Below are 25,222 nucleotides of genomic sequence, written 5' to 3'. Positions count from 1 at the left end.
GCCTCAGGGTGCATCAACCAGTCCCAGATCTCCTGGGACGGTGGTGAAGGTGGTGGTGCTGGAGGTAGTGGGGTGGCCCCTGATGCCCGGGGTGAACACTGCACCTCTTCCTGGGCCTGGTTGTAGGGGCATCCTGCCCAGTTGTGGCCGTCCTCCTCACACCGGCCACACCAGTTTGCCGGTGGCACATCTGGGCAGGACCGCCAACGATGGTCCTCCTTCCCGCACCAGGAACACCAAGGGAAGAGGCTGGCCGGGTCCTCCAGTGGTGGCTGCAGCAGCTTACATTTCTTCAGCTGCTGCTTGTCCTGCCTTTGCCGCTGTCTGCTCTTCTTTCCCATGTTAATAAAAAAAAAAAAAAAAAAGATCCCAAAAATTCCAAAAAATAAATAAATAAATAAATTAATTAAAAAAAAAAATAATAATACTGCTTTGAGCCTCTAGGTGGCACTATCCCACTTCTGACACAAATGTGGCAGGCTGGCGAGTGGATAGAGGCCCAGAGACAGTCTGTAGTTCAAAAAAATAACTATTTTATTATAAATAAACACAAAAATGAAAGGGCACAATGGCCAGAACAAAGCAATTTAAACACAAAAAGAAAGACAAAAAGCAAAACTTACAAAAATAACAATTTCCAGGCTGGGCAATGCCTTCACTGGATTCAAACTTTCCAAACAATCAAAAAAACCAACCTGCTTCCTCAGCTCCCTCCTCCCAAATGAAAAGCAGAGGCCTCCTTTTATGTCAGGTGGCTGGGCGCTGATTGATCGTTAATTAAACTAATCATCTAATCAACCCCAGTCACCTGAACACAATGAACCAAGGCAGGTAGGGAAATTTAACCCCATCCCTGCCAATTTCTAAAAAGCAGAACTGTGCTCTGCCACAGTACATTTAACCAATTTTGCAAAAGAACTGTATTTAAAGTATGAACAACAGCTGCGACCACTCTGCGCAGTCAAAAGGGCTGTGGCATGATGCTTCCCATATAGCAGGAAGTGAAGCTGCACACCTAGCTGTCTGCGCCGGACGTATCACATTCATCTGCAACAGAAGTACCGTATGATCCAAACAATTTACAGATACTCACAGATTTCTATTTTCAGTGCATGGCACACTGCATGTTTTAAAGGAAATAAAGGAAGTGCCTAATCAAGTGTTTTTACTTTTTTTTTTTTTCCAAATTCACGATTTCTGTGACTGCCATTATAAAATCGTAGCCTTAAGTAGAATGCCTAAAAAGTGAAGCTGGTACTTGTACTTTAGAAGATATTTTTTTTAAAACCAAACTACTTCATCTTGTTCATTAGGTAAAGCAACATGGTTAATAATTTACTGCTATTTTACAAGCATCTAAAAACAAGAGTGACGAGACTCATAAAGCAGCTTTAGCTTTTTTTTTTTTTTATAACTGCCAATTTCAGAATAGCAATATTACTTTCAGTATATTAATAGGAATCCATGTTGCTTTGATATCAGTGATGCCTTTAAGCAACCTCCATCGCTTGACACGTAACTAGTTAAACACGAACTGTGGAAAATAAATCACATTACCTCACGTTTACCTTCCTCCTGTCTACATGTGCATAAGAAAAATAGTAATGTGCTTTATTTAATCTGAAAAACTAGACCTGTTGTGCATTAAGGCATTATTTCTCCATTCAGAGTTTTATTTGTAAACCATGATAAACAGGTTTATTAATAAACTTAGTGCCTGAAGCACCCAAAAGAAGTTGTAGCTCTAACACAATCTTTCATTTTAATTTGGTATTTTAAAATACGCCATTTTGATCAAAATAAAGGTTACAAACTAGTAACTTGAATGTAGAAATTATTTTTATAACTATATACAAGCAGAAGTGTGAGCACTTCAGTCAGTGTGAAATTGTTCACAACTAAGAATTTAATAGTGTGACAATCTTTAAGCCAGATTTCCGATCATTGATTGCAAAGTGAGCATTCATATTAAAATAATAATGTAATAAGTTCCTTTATTTTTAATCTTTCTGAAAACTAACAGGTTTTCTGTTTACAGTTAATTGCAATATTTGAACCATCAACACTTCCACACAATCAAACAATACATATACACAAAGAAAACATTTGGTCCAAAAATCTAGGAAGACAGCAAATACCAATTTGCTGAAACTTAGTCAGAAGTTGCTCCTAAATAACAGAATATGTAAAGAATGTATTTTTGTGCAAGCTCAATGTATTGGGTTTTCATGTGGTCTGACTATCTGGACTTCTGTTTATCTAATTTTACACTGGAGATCTAAAACTAGATTTCAAGATTAAACATAATATGTATTAAAAGCAAAGAAAATAGTGTTGTTACATTGAAAATTGATCATTTTTCTCTACAGTTATTATACAACAAATGTCATAGAAATCATGAAATCTGTGATAACCGTGACAAAAATACAGCCTTAAATTAGAAATAATCCATATCTCCCTGTAGAACATATATTGACAAAGTGATCCAAAACCCCTTCATGATTTTACAGCATGTCAAGCTGCCTTCCACCTTGGAGATAAAATGGTGCTGGACTAAGCTGATGAGTTAATGTTTTCAGCAAAGATGGGTCGTGTCGAGCAACTGCTTATCTAGGGTCCACGGAGAGCCAACATGCACACCATTGCTTCTTCTGTGATGATTCACTTGATGACTTTCTGATTGAGGATGGATTATTATGGGAAGTTCAAGGCTGTCACTTCTGGCTTCATTTTGATATACTGATTAAAGCGGACAATTGCATACCTAAAAGAATATATAATAAGATGAAGAAGAAATACATATTATAAAATAATCAATCTACAATCATGTCAGATATTTCACTAAATAAGCATTCCAATGTGTAGAAAAAAATCCACTAGCAGAGAATCTTTTAAAAGTGCAAGGTAAATCTGCCACCTACAGGCAGATGCATACAATATATAAATAAATCAATCAAAAAAAAAAAAAGAGAAAACATGCCCTTTTGACAAATACTGAGAGTATCCATGAGGTTGAATTATGACAATAACATAATTCAAAATTATCCTTTAATCTAAGCTCAACTCAGACACAGTAATTACATTTATAGTTTTCATTTTGGAAATGCGATCTGTAGAATTACATTTAATTTAAACAGTGATCTGGTAATGATCAAAATCCCTCTGACTGCTGAAGTATACAAAGTACATTTTCATACAGTTCAGATTAAGACAGTAAACAATCAAATGTAATGCTATTTGCTTAACTGAAAGGAATAGAACACGTTTTTTGCTGTATAAAACGCGTTCATTGTGTGACAGCCTAAACAATATGGCTACAGAAATATTTCAACACGATAGTGTTGCACAGGGGTTTTAACAAATTACAGTTTGTCACAAGGGCCCAGTTTTATAAAATGGAAAACAAATCAATAAAGGCAAGACATTGTATGGGTCCCTGCAATTTAGGGAGAAAGTCCTTGAAAATGCTTTATTATGCTTTTTTTTTTTTTTTCATGTGCTTTTCTCTAATGTCACTCATACACTGAAATTGGGAGATCAGTCAACAGAATACAGTGTAGCATCAAAGAAAAGATTATTTAGCATATTCTATAGGTTAATACATTTGCAAAGCCTGCAGTGGTGCAAACACCAACATTAGCAAGTAAAAAAATGTATTACTGCAATGATACGTTGTGAATTCTATAATGATTTTTTCACAATTGTTAACTAGTGGGACAAAAAAGGAACTTACCCAAGGAAATCAAAGTCAATAGTTGAGTATTTAGCTTGGATCAAAGCCCACAGTCCCCAGAAGAAGTGAGAAGCCTAAGAAAAAAAAAACAAAGGTTTAAAAATCAACATTATTAGTATTTTTCAAACAATGCTATTGTTAGGTCTCTGTGAGATAATTTGGCATTAAGCCAACTCCCAACAGAGAGGGTCTTCTGTAACCCATTTTTGGGTTAGGAGACAGATCACAACATCAACCTTGGCCACTTTTATAACGTACTATTTCAGGGGTACAAGTAGCAGCCTACTCCAGGACCAATGATTTGTACGGTAACCATGAACACAATCTATTGAACAAAACAATTTTCAACGTGCTGGCTATTATCCTTGAGATACTAAGTGATAACAGATAAGCGGTAAGAACAGAAGGGGTTGCTCAGAGAGACAGAGCGGGACTGGAATTTCCAAATTCGCTAGCAATCCCTACCCAGGGTTTGCTCAAACTGTACAAAAGGAGTCACATTTAATACTGACTAAGGTTTTAACTAAACAGGTCTTTTCACATATTGCAAAAAAAAAGAGTGAATAACCCTTTTGGTACTTAAGCTGGAAATCAAAGTGCAGGCTTTGTTTACATATTATTAAAACCTTTTTTTTTTTTTTTTTTAAACATGTAACCATACTTTACACTCATTTTGGCTTAAACTCTACAGATTGACATATTACTTTCTGACATTATTCAATAAACTGCATTATACATAGAAAAGCACATTGTCATACATTGTTAGTAAATTTAAGATTTTTATATGACAAGAGGAAACATGCCATTAACATATCCACACCACATTTAGGAAAAGAAAAAAAAAAAAATTAGTCGGGGGCTCCCGAGTGGCCTGGTGGTCGCCGGTTTGAGTCCAGGCTATTCCACTGCCGACATTGGATGGGAGTTCCAATTGGCTGGGCGCTACCCAGATGGGGATGGCCTAGGTTGGCCATGGTGTCCACGCTCACCGCGAATCAGTGACCCCTGTACACTGGCCAGGCACTGGCGGGCATGCCTGTAAGCTGCCCGGAGCTGCGTGGTCCCCCAACGCTGTAGCGCTGAGGTGGCTGCATGGAGGGTCTGCAGAGTGAAAAGAGGACGGCTGATGGCACACGTTTTGGTGGACACGTGTGTCCGTCTTAATCTCTCCCGAGTTGGGGGGGGGTGGCGGTGGTGAGCAGGGTTGAAATAAAAAAATAATAATTGGGCTTTCCAAATTGAGAAGAAAATGAAAAAAAATAATTGCCAATTCCAAAATGTTTTTTTTTTTTTTTTAAAGGAATTAGTCATAATTACTGTATAACCCCATGCTTCAATAAAAACAGGAGAAGACTACATTTATATTCAAATTCCCACTTAGCAATGCATTCAGAATAAAAATAAAAAATTTAATTTCAAAGTTTGTTTTGGTTGTATTTTTTTTTTTTTGTGTCTTAATTTGCAAGTCAAAACGATTCTGTGCAATGGATCACAATGCACTAACTGTTAATTAAATGGAAATTATATAGTATATTTATAACTTACAAAAAATTCTACATGCATCAATTTCATTGAATTAGTATCTAGTATAAAAAATAATTGTTGCTGCTTTTAATAACCATTCTTCAAAATAGAAAATTATTTAAATCGCAAAAGGAAAAACAACTGTACAGTGTGTTTCTAAAGGTGAGCCTTTTAATTACATCAAAGCAGACGGATAGATTTAAACTGCAGATCAGATGTTTATTTCATTTTGTTCACCAACATTTTAACAGAAGCCTGTGTACCAGATGACAAAATAAAATCGTGTAAGCAATGTGCTTCGGCGTCTGAAAGTAATTATAATTAAAAGCAGCCGCTGATGCATTGAGAAACAAACAATAGTCCGATCTTGTGGAGAGGGGGATGCTGGCTTCCTGGTTCCTGGAAGCCCCTGCCTTTAAAGCCTTTTGTAATTACCTATACTTCATGACTGAAGATTCTACCACAGTTTAGATACACTAAGGGGTAGATGTAGTAACATGGACAAGTCGCAGTGCAAACATACCGCAGTTTGCATTTTAGTTACAACAATTCGCAAAGTGCACATTGTTGCAAACGAGTCAGAAGTGTAGGGTGAAATGTACTAAGCATGTGCAACGCTGCTAGCGACTTTTTAAGGAATGCTTTGAGGCAGCAGTTTTAATTTTTGCGGTTCAGCATTAGACGAATATCTAATTATGGCCATTCCGGCACAAATTCACAAAAATGGGGTAGAGAAAAAGAAAGTGCGCCAGCGTGACAGAGAGCAAATGAATCCTAGTCAACAATCACCCGCCAATCCATGAGGGTTGGTTGGCAGTTCATTCCTGGGTCAGTCGGAAGCCAGCCAGCCAAGAAAGGGGTGGAGTCACAATGCCCAAAATAATCGCCCTAAAGTGGCATGTAATGTGTCAGTCATGGATTGCAGGAGACGGGACTAACTATCGCGTGACTAAGGGTATAATTGGGGATGTGACAATGTAATCTGTTCCTTTGATGTGGTTACCGCTAGGACAGAGAAAGGAAACAATCCATTAGTACTCATTAGTGAAGTGTTTGATTTGTTTTGTAACTGTCTGTATTTGTCTTTTTTCAGACGACTAATATGAACCCGGGAGCTGCCACTTCAAGCCAGTGCTAAAACCCAGGATTATTATATTTCGGGACTGCAATCCCTTGGTTATACACTGGCAATACCCATAGTTGGGACTGAACTGTGAACTTTGTGTCTGCCGTTGTCTGGAACACTTGCATCACCACTATATCTGCACCCTGCAAACCACTACTTCACAGCTAGGTATTCATCTAATTTTATTACTGTATTGTGACTGTATAGGTCTACTGTACACATTTATATTACATAATGTATTGTGTAGCCTACACAAAAAACAGTTAGTGTTATTTCAGCACAATGACTTATACATTTAAAATGCACTGAACACTATAAATGTATGTGTGTGCGATTTTATAGTATTTTTTTTAAAACCCGACACCTCCTTATATTGGACAAACATTCCTGGTTTAGCAAGAGGCTATTGTTTGATTATGAAAAGCTTTTTGATAGAAACACCTTTCTTATTTGGGGGTGAAGGTGTGGGCTCCACTACAGAATCTGATGGGATTTGTGATGAGTCAAAGGGTTTTCGGTCTGTGATTCAGCCTCCCGACAGTAGATGGCATCAAACCAACTCGGGACTTCCCTTACCAAGATCTCGTGACCATGGCAAAAGTCATCTTTTGAGGGGCGGCACCTTGGTGAGGGGCGGAAGTACGAGTATGTAAATTCCAGCCACTGGAGTCAAGTGAAGGATAAGGACACTTGTCAGTTGGGGATTGGTGTTCCACTGACTACAGAGGCGGGACATTACATACTAAAGGGAACGTACTACTGTGTTCGGGGTTGGTCCGAAAGTAAAATAGGAGGAGTAACGGGTGGAGGGAGAGACTGGTTTGGTGCAGCGGGTTTTTTAAAACAAAAAAACACTAACATTTCTTTTGTCTTTTTTTGTTTATGTATGGGTCGCCACGAAGACAATTAAAGACGAGTCATCACGGTTTGTTTTGGATTTCACCCCTGCACTCCTTCCCTCACACCATTTTGTTTTCTTTTGTTATTTAATCATTTTGTTGTGTATAGAGAATAAAAATAAATTATTTTATTTCTGTACACATAAATTACTGTCTGGACATTCCATTTAATACACTCTCGCCTCACAGGATTAAACAGCCTTTCATTATTTATTTGAAAAAATGTTGCATAACTCTCACAATGCTAGAGATCTCGCTAAGATGATGTAACAGCTATTTAAATTAGTATATTGTGGCTCTCTTCACTAACATATTTTCTCTTAGTACATACGACAAAATGTACACTTTGCGATTTGTTGCGACGAAAAATGCAAATTGAGGTATGTTTGCGCTTTGACTGCCCCATCTTAGTACATCTACCCAAGTGTTTAAAAAGTGTTGTCCCTGTTTAACCAGTACGAGGTGTTCTTTGAAACACCATAAACCCAAAACAAAGTAGTTTAACAGAAATGAGAAATAAATAGACGTATTCATTCAGTCTTTTCAGTTTGGAGAAAATTTAAATTTTGATGCGCAAACTCTTTTTTTACACTTTACAATAGCGAGAAGTTTTTGTTTGTTGTTTGGGGTTCGTGGTAGCTAACAACAGCTATAGTACGATGAGAAGAAGAAAGAAAGATAAAAGATATACATAGTTGTATTGCACAGTTTATTTAGTCAACTTACAAGAGCAAACTGATTGACTTGAACATAGAGAACCTCCACTTCTTTCTCCGAGACCTGAGAACCCTGGCCTTTGTATTCTTTGTAACTTTCAAGGTAGGCTTTCAGCCACTGCATTTGCAGCTCCTTGCTGGGATAGCGGCTGTAGTCCACCTCATTTATACCTGAAAAAAGAAGGCACTGTTAAACGCATGTTAGTGATAACTTTGGGTAGCTAAAGAATGGGTCTAGTGTTAAATCTCTGACAAATACCAGCAATAATAATAATAATAATAATATTAATTTTTTTTTTCTGTATCTGAATTATGTCATCCAGAATACCAACAAAATATTTATATTGCATATATTATACACAGGTGGTTAAAGCAGGTATTACATTGATAGAAAAATAATTACAACCGTCAGGCATTGAGAGAAAACTAAGCACTATGACAAAGGAAATATGTGTCTATTAATGGAACTGGTTCAGTCTAGTCTGCTTTACTTTGGAAAATGTTTATGCGGTGCCATAAATGTTAAGTACTGGTAATTAAAGGAAAAGGCCTTAGGGAGCTTCTGAGGGTGACTTTTATTCAAGTCCAAACCTCTGCTGTATCCATAGAAAACAACTGAGTGTATGCACCAACTTACACTACAAACATACATTTATAAAATATATTTCAAATAATAATAACAATAATCACGCCAATGGGACTTTACCATGTAATTAAAAACAAAGTCTAATGGGTAAGTAATGAGTGCATTACAAACAGTTTTCACACTGAACAGATCAAACGTTGAATGTGTGTTGTCAGATTTTGCTTTGTGAAATATTTTCATTGTGTATGTACATCTTTAAAACAAGCTTAATCAAACATGTATGATGACCTCTCAAATAATTAGCACAGAACACAATTAACAGAACAGATGAAACAACCTGAAAATGCAAATAGTGTCATTTCTAAAAAGCCTATAATAAGGGTATTGTATATTTGCATGGCATATTCAGTATCAGCTGACTAGAAGCTTCAAAGTTAAGGAAGTGAAATATCTTCACCATGGTTCAAAGAAACACTTACCCAGTATGAAAATAGATGATTGTACAAGGTATAACTGAAAATAGTCAGAGACAAACCCTTTACTCCAAAAATGACTACATTTTTCAGCCCTGACAAGAGAATAAATCTTTGCTAATCCTGGTAGGTATGTGTACAGACTAGACCATATTATCGCACTATTACTGGAGTCTGACTCAGAAGTTTAAATTCAACTTTGTGCTTTTTTCTTATTTAAACATCAAATCATTGTTAGTATCAGCATAGTTGAAACCCAGGACAATAGGAATTGATTGTTTTAATTCAAGGAAGTCTTTTAACCTGGTTATGCCACACATCTTTCTTTAGTTAGGTTTGTCTTACCTGCAAACTCATTAAAATGGTTCCCAATATCAAAGCCCTGGTAGTTGTAGCCAGCATACTCATAGTCAATGAACTTTACATTACCTGTGTAGGACATAAAGAAAGATCATTTAATAACAGGATTTTGGCAAATCAACGATCCAACCCTAGACTTTCATATGTTTCAATGTATGCAACCTGTATTATATCCCCCACATAAAAGCTTTTGTGTAGTGTACATGCACTTTAGTGTTCCAGGGTAAGGCTGTGCATTTTGAAAAAAAACTAATTATTATAAATGTGGTTCAAGTTTACACGCTATGAAAAAAAAAATGTATACAGGGTTATGAAAAGCACGGTGCACTCTATATGAATCAGCAAATATCATATTAATGCAGTGTCTATAATAGAACTTTACTTAAGGAAATCATGAAAATACCAGTTCTTTACCATTATACAAAACATTGGTACATTAAAAAGGTTAAAAAAAAAAAAAAAAGTGTCACATATGTCATAAATGCATATTAAATAATGAACTTTGCGATTTTAGGTGGTGAAGAAACAAACACTTTTTTATTCATTACCACCAGGGGGAGTACAGGAAGTACAGGAAGGTTTCATACATTATACTAAGTCACTATTAGGAGAGCTTTGAATGCCCTCTTGTGGTTTGATGTGAGCAATTGTATGAGCACTGTCCCAATCTTTTCTATGCAAGTATTAAAGGACAAAAATAAAAGATCCTGTTGACTCTGCATACTGTTTAACCAGCTGCATGAACACAAGCCCCAAAATACAAAGCCTTACCCCAATCAGCCCTGTGCCGAAAATATGACATTCACTTTCTAAAGTATAACTGTATTGTGTGAACTAAAGCAGGTGCAAAACAAAATTACAGAAAAGCTATCACAATTAACATCTTTAAAACAATGAACTTTCTCTCAGTGGCATTATTGTAATTTAGTAGTACTGTACACAGTATGTGCTTTCAAGCAGATGCCCATTACAGTTAACATTATATATTTTTTTAAATTAACAAAATGAATCTAACAAGATACTGATTAGGGTTACCAGGCTGTGTGCTGTCCTAGGGGGAGGTACATGTGAACAAGTGGTGCCAAAGACCTCCAGTCAGTGCGCTAAAGCAGCACGGCAGGAGCCACCGTGGGGCAGCAAAGTCAAACCTAATGTGCAGCAGACGAAGAGAATTCGGCAAACTCGCATCTCAAAAAACAAAAAACTTCACTTTAACATTCTGTACAATACTTTATGGTTACCACCAGTCTCTCTCTGATCCCAACCTTCTGTTAAATTATTTCCAGCAGTACAGGATGGGCCCTGGTTCACGACTGGATTTACTATTCTGCCATGATCGTCTGGCTAACAGTTGGTACTAGTATTCACATACTGTATGCAAAACTCGACCGTGTTTTTTTTTTTGTTGTTTTTTTTTGTATCATTTTAAGGCAAGAAGAAATGTGCTCCCATTTTTGGTTATCATATTGCACTGCATAATTAAATATAATTTTAACATTGGTACAAAAGCATAAAACTCCTGTTCATAACAAATAAAATATATAAAGTAGTCTCCAGCGGATTCATCTTCATACATATGATAAACTACAGTCATTATTTAAATCTCAACCTTAAATTTAAAATCTCCCTGCTCTGTTGGCACTAGGTAACGTAAAATACATAAATTAAATAGTTTCAGTGTCTTCTATGGAAATTAATCTTACATAAATTATTGGGGCATAGCCAGTGCTGTGACTGGTTAACTGGTCTGCTGTGTCGAGTACTGTAGATGCCAAAAAATGGCCACCTATATCTAGGACATAGCTATACGTGTTCATCTGAACAAAGGTTTGTTCCTTGTTTTACATACTGTAATGAAGTAACAAATAATAATAATAATAATAATGTCTAGAACTTTCAAATTATTCTATCTATTGCTGTAGGATAAAACAAATCACTATCTAAATTTTTAACATTACCATCAAAAACAGTTTTCACTGCAGATATTTACATTTAAGGTTGAGACTCTATTCAAACTAAACATCATGAATAATAATAATAATAATAATAATAATAATAATAATAATAATAATAATAATAATAATAAAAGTCTGCTACAGTAACTATCACAAATCAGTCCACATTTTTTTTTTTAATTTTGCATATCTGAGTGTTGAGGTTTGGTAACTGAATTGCAGTAAATATTGGAGAACACAGTGATACTGTAGCATTTCTGTGGTCTAAACTTTTGTTAGGTAGATTAAATAAATGTATATGCTAGACTACTAATGAAAAACCCCTTGAAGGGCTGGTCTTTGAGGGACTTCGTTTTACTATATTCCAAGGTTTTATTTTAATGATATTTCAATTTGTAACTTACACAAGGTGGAACACCATGTTACCCATAAACAAGTCATTCATTTCCTGATTATAAAATGTACTCTGGCATGTTTATTTTCCTGTAGTGCATCAGCAGTGTACGCAGATTGTGTAGCTAACAAAAAGTGGCACCTTGTTTATAAAATATACAATCCAGTCTTCATGGTTTTGCTTCAGAACCATCAAATTCATGAGAGAAGTATAATAAAAACCTGTGTGCTCCTATTTCTTGCCAACTATATTTCCCTGAAGCCTGCATCACGAGGATAGTCTAGTGTATGGGCTTATTTTAATGTTGATATTTTCTATTGTTCGAATGATCATCTATTAATCACGCTATGAAACTGTACAGATCACTTGCTGCGCTACATTATACAACATGTGATTAAACCAGCGCGCGGATACCTACTGTCAAAAACAAAGTTGTATTTACATTTAGGCATACGAGAATGACAACAGTAAATGGCAGCTAAGTGAATAAAATGTCCATGTCAGCGAAATAAACTGATACACGGACAACAGAGAGGTTCTACCCAATCCATACGATGAAAGTGATGGAAAGACAATTCTAATTAATATAAATTATTAACATAATGCTATTTACAGCAGATATTTCATAATGCCAGCTAATGTTTAATATGCATATATTTACTTACATGTAACTGGAAGTTAGCCAAAGTGAGTCTTTCAAATATTAACTTCATTTTTAATTGCTGTTTTTGGTATACTGCAAGCTTTCAAGTTTCAGACTAACAAAGGTGACTTACTGGGTGCTATTTTATTTAGGTTGGCTGAAGAGAGATTTCATTTATTGAGTACTATTTTATGTTAGCTAGCTGAAGAAAAAGTACAATATAGCTATTCATTTTCTGATTCCATTTAAAAGAAATATGTTGAATACAAAAAAAATAATAAACGTACTTGTGACTAAGATGAGATGATAAACTTGTAGTACTGCCGTGAAAGGAAAGCATCAGTTCTGAAATATGGGTATACCTTCCAGCTGCCCTTTGGCCAAGGTCTTTAGAACCGTTTTTTGATACAGGTAGATGAATCTATCAATTATTTTATAAAATCAATCAAAGCCCAGAGGTGTGATTAATCGATTAAAACCCCTAGTAATTATGGTGACTAAAAACAGTAAAGTATAACTACTGATTAAAATTCATGCCATTACATGTTGATGTATTCCTCCCACCCCAGCATACAACTTAAATAAAATCTACATAACAAGGATAGATTTATTTTTTATTTTTTATTTATTTTTAATGAGTTTGCTATTTGGCAATAATGCAGAAAGTCATTTTGAGTTCTTATTAAGCAGCTAAAAAGCTCCTAGAACTATGAAAAACTACTCATGACAATAAACCAACTGTTCATCCCTGCAACCACACTGTTTATTCCTTATACTGTATTCTTCTGTAAAACATTGAAAATGAATAAGCTAGTAAAATGCAGAGACGCTGTTTTTTGTATTATTCTAAGAACTGCAAATTATTGTATAGTTTTATATGTTTTAGTTAAGAAACAACATTATAAAAGGTTTGACTACAAAATCCAGTAACCAAACCTCAGAAATATATACGGGTGTAAAAAGGATACCATTCAACAACACACCCTGAAACAACCTTCTGTACCTTATTGGGTATACTTTATATACCACTACTGCATGTGCTCATTTACTATGTCTCTGTGAAAAATGTTCTGTATTAAAAATCAGATAAAACCAGTTAGAGTACTGGACCTGTTCCTGGACCACCTTAAAAAGCTCCTGGATCCCAGGTTTTCAACTCCCGTTGTGCAGTTTCAAAATGCAGTGAAAGAATCATTTCAATCACTCAGTAATGACTAGGAGAACAAGTCAGTTCTACTTAGTCTCCAGTAATAGCAGGGAGACTCCAGCACCTGGATTTTACAGCTGTCTCACTGGACTCCTGTTTTCTCCTGTCGATCCTAGGAGAGAAAATCTAGACAGAAGGAGCTGTGAAAATGCTCCCAATGGGAGCTACTACTAGGTGTCGATTTTCCATCTCGGGAACAATCAAATGGCGCAGCGTAATTCTGCACAGGACAAGGACTTTTTGGTGTTAAATACATTGTTAACCACATGGGTCTAATTATAATGTATATGTAATGCATATTTCAAAATATATACACCCACACAATTTGCAATAAAACTGTACTGTATTTTTTTTTGTATTGTTTTTTATAGTTGTACAATAAAAATAAAAGTAAAAAGTGACAACTTTAAAGGTGGTACTCCATGTTTTTGTTTAATTCTTTATGTAATTAAAAATCAACATGTTATTTCATTTAACATACCAAGGGACTACAGTTACTGCAGTATAATGCAGTTCTTTGTTCTATTGGACAATTAGCAGAATTAACTAACTCTTGGCCTCTTAGCATTTGGTCATTCATGTTACGTAATTTTTGCCCAACCATGCTAGTCTCTTAGATTAAATAAAGTTTACAGGTTACAATATAATGTCTACCTTGTAATTCTTCCTATTAAAACGTTTCTATTATGCTGCACAACAACAATATGTCCATACAAGGAGTGGAATACCATAACAACATTCCAGTTAATTCAAAAGCATAGGCTTCTAAACAACACACATGATGCAGAATTTAAATCGATAACCATAGTATAGGCTTACTATGAAAATTACAAAAATATAATATCCAAATCTGAATAGCAAATCAAGTTAATTTCTTAATCATGTTAATTTAGCTATTGCTCACCTGTGGTCGAATTACTTAAGACCTGTGCTCAAACAGCATGTAATACAACAGCAGGTGTGCAGTTCTATGTAAGACACTCACCTTTCTCATTGAAGATAATGTTTTTGCACAAGAGGTCATTGTGACAGAAAACCACAGGGGAACCCAGACCTGAGAGACATTCCTTCATCCAGGCCATCTCCTGCTGCAACTCTTGAGAACTAGGGACTTCATTTAGGAACCTGTTAGGAAATCAAACACAAGGGGGAGAAAGAATGTTTCAGGGTACATTGGTCCCCAAAAATCATGATTTGGCCTGCACCTCAAAAGAAGTAACCAAGCTTCAAATATTTTGCCAATGTTAATGTAAATCACACATGGTTTGTAAACCAATCTAAATGTAAGGTCCTAGGACAAATTTCACTGAAGCATTTGTCTTTATTGTTCACTTTTTTATTTTTAGTATTTTTTTACAGGTTTACATATGATGAATTACACAGTCACTGCAACAGTTAATATTCATGATACTGAACTTTATAGTTGAAAATAATGTTCAAAAAGTCTCTTGCAAGCCATCGCGGGTCAAAGCATGGTCCCTTGTTTTGACACAGAGGCTTCAGTTTTCAACACCACACCTTAAAATAACCAATCTGCAAGAAGTAATTTGTCCTTGGAGCTTAAATTTAGATTTGTTACATGGAAACACTTTATAGTAAACACCCAGTTTCCTTGGTGCTTGAGCTCCAACCGTATTGCCTCCCAGCATTGCTTACTGCTGAATTATTTTATGCCTAGCCACTTTCATTAATTTTTCCATATTAGATACTGAAACTACAAATCAGCAACTTCTGCTAATACTGCTGAAAGAGTTAACATTTTTCAATTGTCATTTCTTCAGATTATGGAACCATATTGGTGGAGGATTTTAAAATTATCGTACAGTACTTGCTTTGTTTGCATACTACTGTATATGCATCTGTCTCATTACGTAGTTACTATTCAAGATGGTGACATGCCTAAAACAAAGAACACATAGGGCAGAACGCGGTTGACGATATACAGAGAGTGTACAGGACCAGAGTTAATTTCTTACAGACAACCTAGATAATTCAATATTTGTAGTTATAAAAATATTTTAGCCTTTTTCTATACTTGTGCTTATAAATTAGATTTATTCACTTGTTTTACACATTTGTAACCTTACGGAACGTTTGTTGTATTGCTAAAATGATATACCGTTATTTGCACCCAGTGTAATGTTACTTTCAAGAAATTATCAATGCAACTGTAGCCTACTTGAATTCTGCATACGTACATTATATGACAGCTGACCTCTACTGTAGATTTGATTTGAATTATCCAAATGAAATCTTTGTATTGCTGAGTTGCAATGCGTCATTGCCTTTTAACACCTGTGTCTAATCCACAGAAGAATAAAAAACAGGCGTATGCAGGCACACAGATCCACTAGGAATGTAATCGAGATCACTGACATGGAATTTGACATGGAGTTTAACCCTTAATGGTCCATTTATTCAGTGCTTGTCAGGCGCATCAGGTCCAATTTATTTTCACACGTGCTGTTTATTTTACATGCACTGTTTAAAATGTTCTTTTTTCATAGAGTAAAACAAATTTAAAAGGCATTGAATTGCAAAAGTACACTCAGTACTGCATCTCCAGCCAAGCCCCACCCTTGTTTGCTGTATTTTTCACATACTTCTTTATAGACGTACATATAAATCCTCTCCTGATCACTCGTTTTATCAATTGTCTGTGATATTCCTTGAGCGCTGGATGCAGAAGCAGCTGTCTCCTTTGTTTATGTCTGTTATCTCTGTGGTGCATGGGGCTATCAGAAAAAAACGACTAGAGACCTGTGGATGATGTCGGACAGGATCCGACATCGGACTGGAAAGGGAAAAATTTTAATGTCGGACCTGGTTCGACATAAGACCGCAAAGGGTTAATGTTGTCAGACTCCCCCAACATTTTATGTACAATGTACACTTTCACACATTTGTATGCATGTAAAATGTTTTTATTATACAGTAAGTGTTTGGTGGCTGTTGAGTTTATTTATTGCGGCAGTGAACAAAGAGTAGGCTACCAGAGAAAATGCACAATTATTTATAAACTAATTGTGTATTGGGTAGGGAGTTCATTGTAATTTTAAAAGCTTAATATATAATGAAGTGTTACACACATGTATAATATAGCTAACAACTACAAACACAAATGGAACTTCAAACGTATTTAATTTATAGCCTACAATCGTACGTACTGTAAAATACAGACAAAAGTAGGTGTGAACATAAGAAATAAATTCCAACCAATACAGATAGACGGCTTATGGTATTTTCTTCTTTATAACTAAAAAAAAAAAGATTGCAAAATGCACATTATAGTAAGCTGTGGCAAAATATCCCTCCGAAAGAGGCTAAATTAGTGAGGTTTAATTTGTATTTATTTTTTAATCTGTGCTGTCTGATTTTTACCCACACGCCAGATCGTTGTAGACAATTCAGCTTTTTAACGAGAAATGCGTTCATCTCTATACAATAACATTGTTTTGTTTTTTTAAATCCTGCTTGCATATTCTAAATGATATCTATAAAATGTAGAAGAGCAATAAATTGGATTATAATAGTCATTATTATTATTATTACTAAATCCTAATAAAATACATTAGCGATCTGTGTTTGTATGAAACTGAATTTGCAAACAGAAAACAGTAAATGATAGATAAGATGATTAATTTAATTAGTCATACATGTGGAAATCTGTGCAACAAACATCAAATAATAACCAGTTATATAACTGACTTGCTACTAAACTGATTAGTGGAAAAGCTTAAAACATTTCTTTGCCGGGGCAGGATTAAGGGTCATCTTCATTCAAACCAAGACTTTACTATACAACCGTAGTATGCTTACTTTGATGGACCAATGCCCATTTTTGTTTGCTGTATTAGACTGTACCATACAGCCGACACTCCCATATTTGTTAGCAACCACTTTTACAGTGATTAAAAAGGTGCAAAATATTTGACTGTTACCAATCAATACAGGAGTGGTGAACAAATGAGCCCGTGGGCAAGTAGGATGACAGCTCAAGATTTAAATTCTCTGAGACAGGCTGGAAACCTAACTGGAAATCAGGTAAATCTTTACCTGCTTAGTAAACTACCATGGTTAACCAGTATGCAGCTCAATGTCATAGACACTGCTGGCAAGGAGAGGAGTTCTAGTTGTGCTGGTGGTTTTTATAAAAACAGATAAATGGGATGGATTCCAGCCAGGTCCCAGGTTAATGAAAGTGTCTGGGCAGGAATATTTCCACCATCACCATTCAGGCTTCAAACACTTGCAATCTACTTCAATCAAACTGAAACCATTGCCACTCCAATTGTGACATACTTCTGGTGACTGACCAGTACAACCAAGGTGCTAGTATTGAATCCATTATAAATCCCAGCTGCTGATTGAACACTTTTTTCAAAAAATATATTATAGAAAGATAAATTCCAGCATAGGTGCAGAAAGACAGGTCATTTACCTGGTGTATGAAGATGGGTCAGTGTAAACCTGCACTCAGTTATTTTTGATTAGGTTAATGGTTAGGCAGATTTCAACCTTAAGCTCTGTATCTGTCGCTGAAAAGTGTGGCCGGTCTTTTTACCCCAATGCCAACATTCCTAGAAATCGTACAGTATCAGATGCAACTGCAACATGCTGATGGAATGTTTTTATATGGTGGTGTGGTTATATAAATCCTTACCTGTGGTTTACTGCTTTGTCCTCAAACTCAGTAGGAGCAAGGGAAAAATACTTCCCCATCTTCATCCACAAGTTGGACTTCGGGACCCAGCCGTTGTGAGCATGAATAGCGTGGAATTTGGCCAACTGTCTGGCTATTAGCCTACAAAAACAAAATCAAGCATGAGAATGCAAATCTGTACAGTTAACTGGTTCATATATTGTGAATGAATGATTTACAAAAGAGTGAAACAATAATGTTAGCTGTTTTCCCCATTTTTATACTAATGTTTAACAAATCAAATATTCCACTGTCAAACAATAAAAACATACCCTTTAATATTTACATTACAATTTCACTAAAATGCTACAATTTATTGAGTACATAAACAGGGTAATCTACTAAAGACTCAAAATGCAGGTTAAGTAGGGACCCTTAGTACTAAAATCAAAATCAAAAGCTGCAGTAGTAAATCATGATAAATGACACACAATTATAGCATTGACTTAGATCTGGCAGTGTTCTGAAAAATAAAAATATTGTCCTCTAGCCCAAAAAGTCAGGAGTTGTATGGTAAAATAAAGGGGGCATACTATGTGTTGGAGTAAATGCTATGATCAAACCGCTTCAAATGTCAAATAATATGTCAGTAAGCTAAACCAGTTTTACAGATTGCCATAGGTCACTGTTAAATTGGTATACATCTGAATAGAAAACCAGTTTATTTCAGAACTTGTTAGAACCCAATGCCCGTGGCTTTTGTCCAAACATGTTTACACCATGTTCTTATCATGAGAATATTTTTTTGCAGTGCATCATCATACATTGGATATTAAACATTTTTAGACTGTGTAAATACATTTTTATCCAAGAGTGTGATCACTTGTCAGAAAAACAAAACAATACATCCACTATGGAACTGTACATTCATATTACTTTTCACATGTCTGTTTGCCTAAACAGCATTTGGAGTACTGGCAATATAAAAAGATATTCATTATTATTTTGAAGTCAGGTACTGTATTATTTTACTGTGACTTCTGATATAATAAAAGCTTGGTTGAATAATTTCCACGGCAAGGCCTTGGTCTGGGTAGGGGTGAAACCGAGGTCAGGTCTGTAGTACATTGCCTTGTCCTTGTTATTTCTTTAACATAACAAGCATTGAGAACACCTCCAGTCCACCTCCAATTTAACTAAAATCAAACTACATTGAGCCAACTCTCTTTTCTTTTAAATTGTTACCTAGTGACTCTGCAACATATAGCTGTATTGTCTGCCACCAGTGCTGTAAACGTTGTTTACAGCACTGGTGCCTTGCAAATTGTCGTTTCACTGGTTATTTGTAGAGTCGAGTGAGAACCAAATCGTGAAACTTCGGCTTCACAGGCAGCAAGTGTGATGAGAGATAAGTAGAGCTGACTCTAGTTCCTTCAGGAACATCTGCAGTCGTGTGTCAGAAATGAGAAAGTTTATACCCGAATTTCTGACGATTTGAATCAAATGGGCATAAACCGTGGGTACGGTACACTTAACTCACATACTCAAAAACACAAAATTCTACCAAATGTCTCATCTTTGACCTTAATTATATTAATATAAAGAAACAAAATGCGGAAAATTAAACAATTAAAAACTTATTTACAAAAATATAGTAAAACAAAATATAAAATACACTCTTGCTGCGCTCACACAGCTTCTTTTAAGTGCCCAAACAAAAAACAACTGTAGAAAAAAAAATACTTAAAAACGGGACATCTTTGGCAAATTATATTGTTAAAACCATCAACAGAACTAACTGAACTTTATTAAGTCGATATAATCAGTTAAAATTGTGGATTGTAAACTGAGATGAAAGTGAGGAGAATTAATCCAGTTTAGGAACCCAAATTGAATGAAGTTAAGATTTAGATTACACCTGAAATTAGAATGTGTACCAAATAAGTGATTTTTAACTGCTGGTTTCACAAACCCAGAGATGTCAATACTTGGGAGTAACAAAACAGCACCTGCCAAGCAAAATTAGGTAGATTATTTATGTATGTATTTATTTATTTATTTTTAAGACAGGACAGTAAAATAGGGTCTGTGAAACTTAATGCAAGTATCTAGTCAAATAAATCTGAGGTAAAATATACATTTAGCTTCAAGTGAAATTCATTTTTTCTTACCTGTGCACAAGGGCTGAAATAAATGTTGTACAGTCTTAGATCTCACTCCCTTCCCTAATTGTTAAAAGGTCAAAAAAGAACTATGTACACTTTCAATTGTTCTTGCGAATTTCTGTTTTTGTGGCACCTTCCCTTCCCAGTTTTTTTAGCTTTAATAATAATAATAATAATAATAATAATAAATAATAATAATAATAATAATATAATAATAATAATAACAATAATAATCCAAAACACTGAACCTACAAAAGAAGCCACACTTTCAGTAAGGTCACACACAAGACAAGAGCTCAAACTTGAGCCAAGCATCCACTCGTTTGGGGCTATTTGCAATACTAAGCATTTAATATTGTAAATGTTTATTTTAAGCACAAAGTTGGCATTTTCTGCTTCACTTTATGTTAACATGGAAAAATATGTAATAAAATATTGTGCTAATAAAAACAAACCATAATTGAGTATGTCAAGTAAGTTTAATTAAAAAAAAAAAAAAAGTTTAAACTTAAAAAGGGTCCATGTACAACAGAAATTTTTTTTTAACATTCTGTAAATAAAAAGGTTTAAAATGACGTCTTGATTTTTCACTCTGTCTTCTATGGGAATCAAATGTCTGGTAACTTCTTGTTTTTCATAAGATGCTTGTTTAAACATGGGGAGTATTTTATAATTCGCTAGATCACCATGTTTGCTGCCATCAACATCAGGTCGCAGAGAAAAAGTAGACCACAGGCTGTAGTTATTGTGATGAGTATTTATTATGTCTACATGTTTTCTGCAGAGAATATGGCTTTCCAATGCCTTGTATCCTCTTGATCCATAATCAGGGGTTCACATAACTGGTACATTGCAGGTACATATGCGGACCAATAAAAAAAATGCAGACTTAGTTATTGTTGTAGAAGACGCAAGCATACAGTCAGTAGATTTTTAACAATAAATGCAGAGACTGTGCTCATGGTTTGAAGGTGAGCCATACAAGGCTAATTTATTGATTACTCCAGTCTACAGCCTTTGTTAACAATGTCCGCGATCAATAACCCCCCCACCCCCCCCTTCACTATTTTCTGCAATGTGAACTATAGAACTGCACCATAACTGTTTGTGGACCAATGAAATAGCAACTTTGCCAAGATAGCAGTCTGCAAGTACCAACGGGGTACGTAAAGTAAAAACAACCGTCTTAATGAAACTGTGCCTTATTTTTTCAGTTTTTTTTTTTGTTTTGTTTTTATGTAAAAAAAATATATATATATATATATATATATATATATATATATATATATATATATATATATATATATATATATATATATATATACTTATATCACAAGTGGTTGAAAATGTTTATAGCAATTATCGAAAAAAATGAAAGACTTTAAAATTTGTTTTAATAATAATAATAAAAAAAAAAAAAAAAAAAAAAAAAAATCGGAACCCTTTTTTCCCCCTGACCTGCACTGATCACATCAATAGCCCCGCGGACTGAGTAAAAGCAAAAACCGCCAATCAGCTGAGATTTTCCATCTCTGTATAAAGAGATGAAAAATATATTTAAAAAATATAGGGATACAAGATAAAGCTGTATCATTGGTCTGTTAATTTTTGAACATCATGTGGTTGGTAACTGAGTTAATTATAAAACAATAATAAATAACAACTGTCTTTCTTTGCGTGCGACATCAGTGGCACGGCTAGGCTCTGCAGTGGAAAAACAACCCAGGCTCTCCTTAACTACACCGTGGGGGCTCCGAACAACCCTGGTGCGGTTGTACAGTGGAAAAGAGGTATTAGACGACCGATCTGAAACCCTAGTGCACTACACTACAGTCAAGAGTGTAAAAAATTGTCACGATGTTAATAAAAGAAAAATTATAGGTATGTTTTTTAAACAGTTGTAGCAACATGTCGGGACGTGTAGCGCTACATTTTTCAGAACCCTGCTACTTACTCTAAGTCAATCAAATACATTTAAAAAAATGTTGGGAGACTACTGGGTTGTGTGCATTTTTTTATTTTATTTTTACCCTTCATGTAATTAATCTTGTCATGCCATTATAGTGCCAGTGGGTTCATGCTCATCTAGGAGAAGTCATCTCACTGTAAATATCTACGCAAACACCCCTCAATTCACATTATATTACATTTATACAAACCAAGCAGCCTGATTAAAAACTTGGTTAATGAAGTCTAAAAACAGAATTCACTCTAAATCTTTTTTGATTATAAAGGATTTTATAATAACTAAACTCCAGTGTTTCAAACAAACTTTGTTTTTGATTACAAGGGATCAGCAGCAAGTGAAGGTCCCTAGAATAGTAAAATACATATTGAATTTAGAGTCAGTATGGCTTAACTGTGAATTCTGAAATCATGAGTACAGCATACTGGCATCTGGCTTACATGGTGGTTTGTGTAAGCACATTACATGTATGAGCAACAGAGCGTGGTAGTTTTTTGAAGCTGTACTGTACCTGAAAAGCTCTGGTTGGCGGATGTCTTCTGGGTCAAGGGCAGTCCCATGCATGAACTCATAGCACAGACCATTGTTGAAAGTGCAGTAGAGAGGGGGTGCACAGTTGTGAGCATGCAGCACACGAAAACTCTTCACTTCATTCTTACGATCCACAAAAAGCTCAGTCTTGTTGCCATATATCCTTACCAGGACTACATCCTCCATCCCCTCGCCAACATAACAGCCAATGAGCTTGTTAGTAATGCCATCTGTGAAAAGCTATGGACAAGCACAAACATAGTCAATAAAGTGTCAGACATTTTAAAAGCAGACATTGCATTTACAGTGCTGAGAAAAAGTGTGTGAACCCCTTAGGATTTGGTACATATTTCACATATTTCAAACCTAAAATGTCATTAGATCTTAATCTAAGTCCTAACAATAGATAAAGATAACCTGATTAAACAAATGACACAAAAACCATTATACTTTTTCAACATTTATTTATCCACAAATAATTCAACATTCAATATCCACGTGTGAAAAAGTAAGTGACCCTTTAGATTCAGTAACTCGTGGCAGCCCCTTGAGCAGCAATGACTTCAACTAAACGTTTCCTCTAACTGTTGGTCAGTCTCTCACATCGGTTTTGAAGAAATTGGCCCATTCCTCCTTACAGAACTGCTTTAACTCGGTGACATTTGAGGGCTTCCTTGCATGGACAGCTCGCTTCAGGTCCTGCCACAACATTTCGATGGGGTTTAGGTCCGGACTTTGACTAGGCCATTCTAAAACACGGAATTTCTTCTTCTGCAGTTATTCTTTTGAAGATCTGCTTGTATATTTAGGATCATTGTCTTGCTGCATGACCCTCTTTCGGTTCAGCTTCAGCTCACAGATGGATGGCCTGACAGTCTCCTCTAGAATCTTCTGATACAAAGCAGCCCCAAACCATCACACTCCCACCACCATGCTTGACAGTTGGGATGAGGTTCTTCTGTTCGAATGCAAGGTTTGGTTTTCACCAAACATAACATTTCTCATTGAGGCCAAAAAGTTTACCTTTGACTCGTCTGTCCAGAGAACATTGTTCCAGAAGTCTTGTGGATCATCCATGTGCTCTTTGGCAAACTTCAGGTGGGCAGCAATGTTCTTTTTAGAGAGCAGTGGTTTCCTCCTGGCTAGCTTTCCATGAACACCATTCTTGTTCAGTCTTTTTCTGATAGTTGAGTCATGAGCACTCACATTAGCCAAGGCGAGAGTGCCCTGCGGATCCTTGGATGGTACTCTGGGCTTCTTTGTGACTTCCTTGATGATTTTCCAGTTTGTTCTTGGAGAGATTTTGGTAGAACGACCACTACTGGGTACAGTGACTGTGGTCTTGAACTTTCTCCATCTGTAGACTGTGGACTGATGGAACCCCAAATCCTTAGAAATAGTTTTGTAACCCTTTCTAGACTGATAAGCATCAATAACTGTTTTTCTGAGGTCCTCAGTGATTTCTTTTGATCGTGGCATGATGTGTTTCCACACACCTGTATAGTGAAGACCAAAATCACAAAGTTTCTGATCTTTATATAGGGTGAGGCCTGCCAAACTCACCCCTGAAGATTTACCTAATTATAACCAGGGGTTCACTTACTTTTTCACATACCCTGAATAAGAATTACTCATTCTTTGCCTAATTCATACATAATTATGTTTCAAAAGACATGGAATTGGTTAATATAAACCCTATTGGATATTTAAGAAAAGCCTGGCTTTGAGTCAAGAAGGCTATCATATCATAGTAAAACTATGGAATTTCCATAATTATCATTGGGGGCCACAAACTGTTTCTCAGCACTGTAAGTTAAATGAACTGTCCACAGGATTATAAATCATGACGTAGTACTGGATATAAATAAGGCTGCCTCCAAGTATTAGTGCATCAAAAAAACTTCAATAGATACTGTAGCGACCCTTGAGTTTCTGTTTTTGTGCTGTATTTGCACTGTGTTCTCATTGTTTGCAATTGTAATCCTCTCTGTATTTCCTGCCACTGGTGTTTGCCTATATGTGTCTGTGTGTGGTGCCTTCTGTGTCTCCCCTGTAATTGGCTGTTGTTTGTCTGTGCCCATTGGTCCTAGTAGGCCGAGGACCAATGGGATGTGTGTAAGCTCCGGTACCCTATTTGAATAAAGAGGCGCTGCACCGGCATTTTGTGTTGTTGTTCGGGTTGCCCTGGTTCCTGTGCTTATAGTTGTACGCTGTGAAGCGGACAGCAGCGGACTCTGGCGGGCAGTGAAATAGTGTCCAAGAGTTTGTTAGCTGTGAAGCGGACAATGTAGTGACTCTGACT

At 35.9% G+C, this 25,222-nt stretch overlaps 1 protein-coding gene across 1 annotated transcript in view; it reads right to left on the bottom strand.

Moving 5' to 3' along the window:
* Positions 1-821: 821 nt before the first annotated feature.
* The window catches only part of LOC121318381 (ethanolamine kinase 1-like), a 32,765-nt gene continuing 8,364 nt past the window's right edge, over positions 822-25,222 (bottom strand). The window contains exons 2-8 of the mRNA XM_041254965.1: positions 22,901-23,160; positions 18,280-18,420; positions 14,602-14,741; positions 9,403-9,486; positions 8,009-8,169; positions 3,734-3,807; positions 822-2,764 (exon numbers count right to left, since the gene is read on the bottom strand). Coding sequence (XP_041110899.1) covers positions 2,695-2,764; positions 3,734-3,807; positions 8,009-8,169; positions 9,403-9,486; positions 14,602-14,741; positions 18,280-18,420; positions 22,901-23,160 — 930 coding nt within the window. The 3' untranslated portion in view covers positions 822-2,694. The remainder of the gene's footprint in view (positions 2,765-3,733; positions 3,808-8,008; positions 8,170-9,402; positions 9,487-14,601; positions 14,742-18,279; positions 18,421-22,900; positions 23,161-25,222) is intronic.

This window comes from Polyodon spathula, chromosome 7 (assembly GCF_017654505.1).
Source record: "Polyodon spathula isolate WHYD16114869_AA chromosome 7, ASM1765450v1, whole genome shotgun sequence".
Taxonomy (NCBI): Eukaryota; Metazoa; Chordata; class Actinopteri; order Acipenseriformes; family Polyodontidae; genus Polyodon; species Polyodon spathula.
This window is presented reverse-complemented; position numbering and strand designations above follow the sequence as displayed.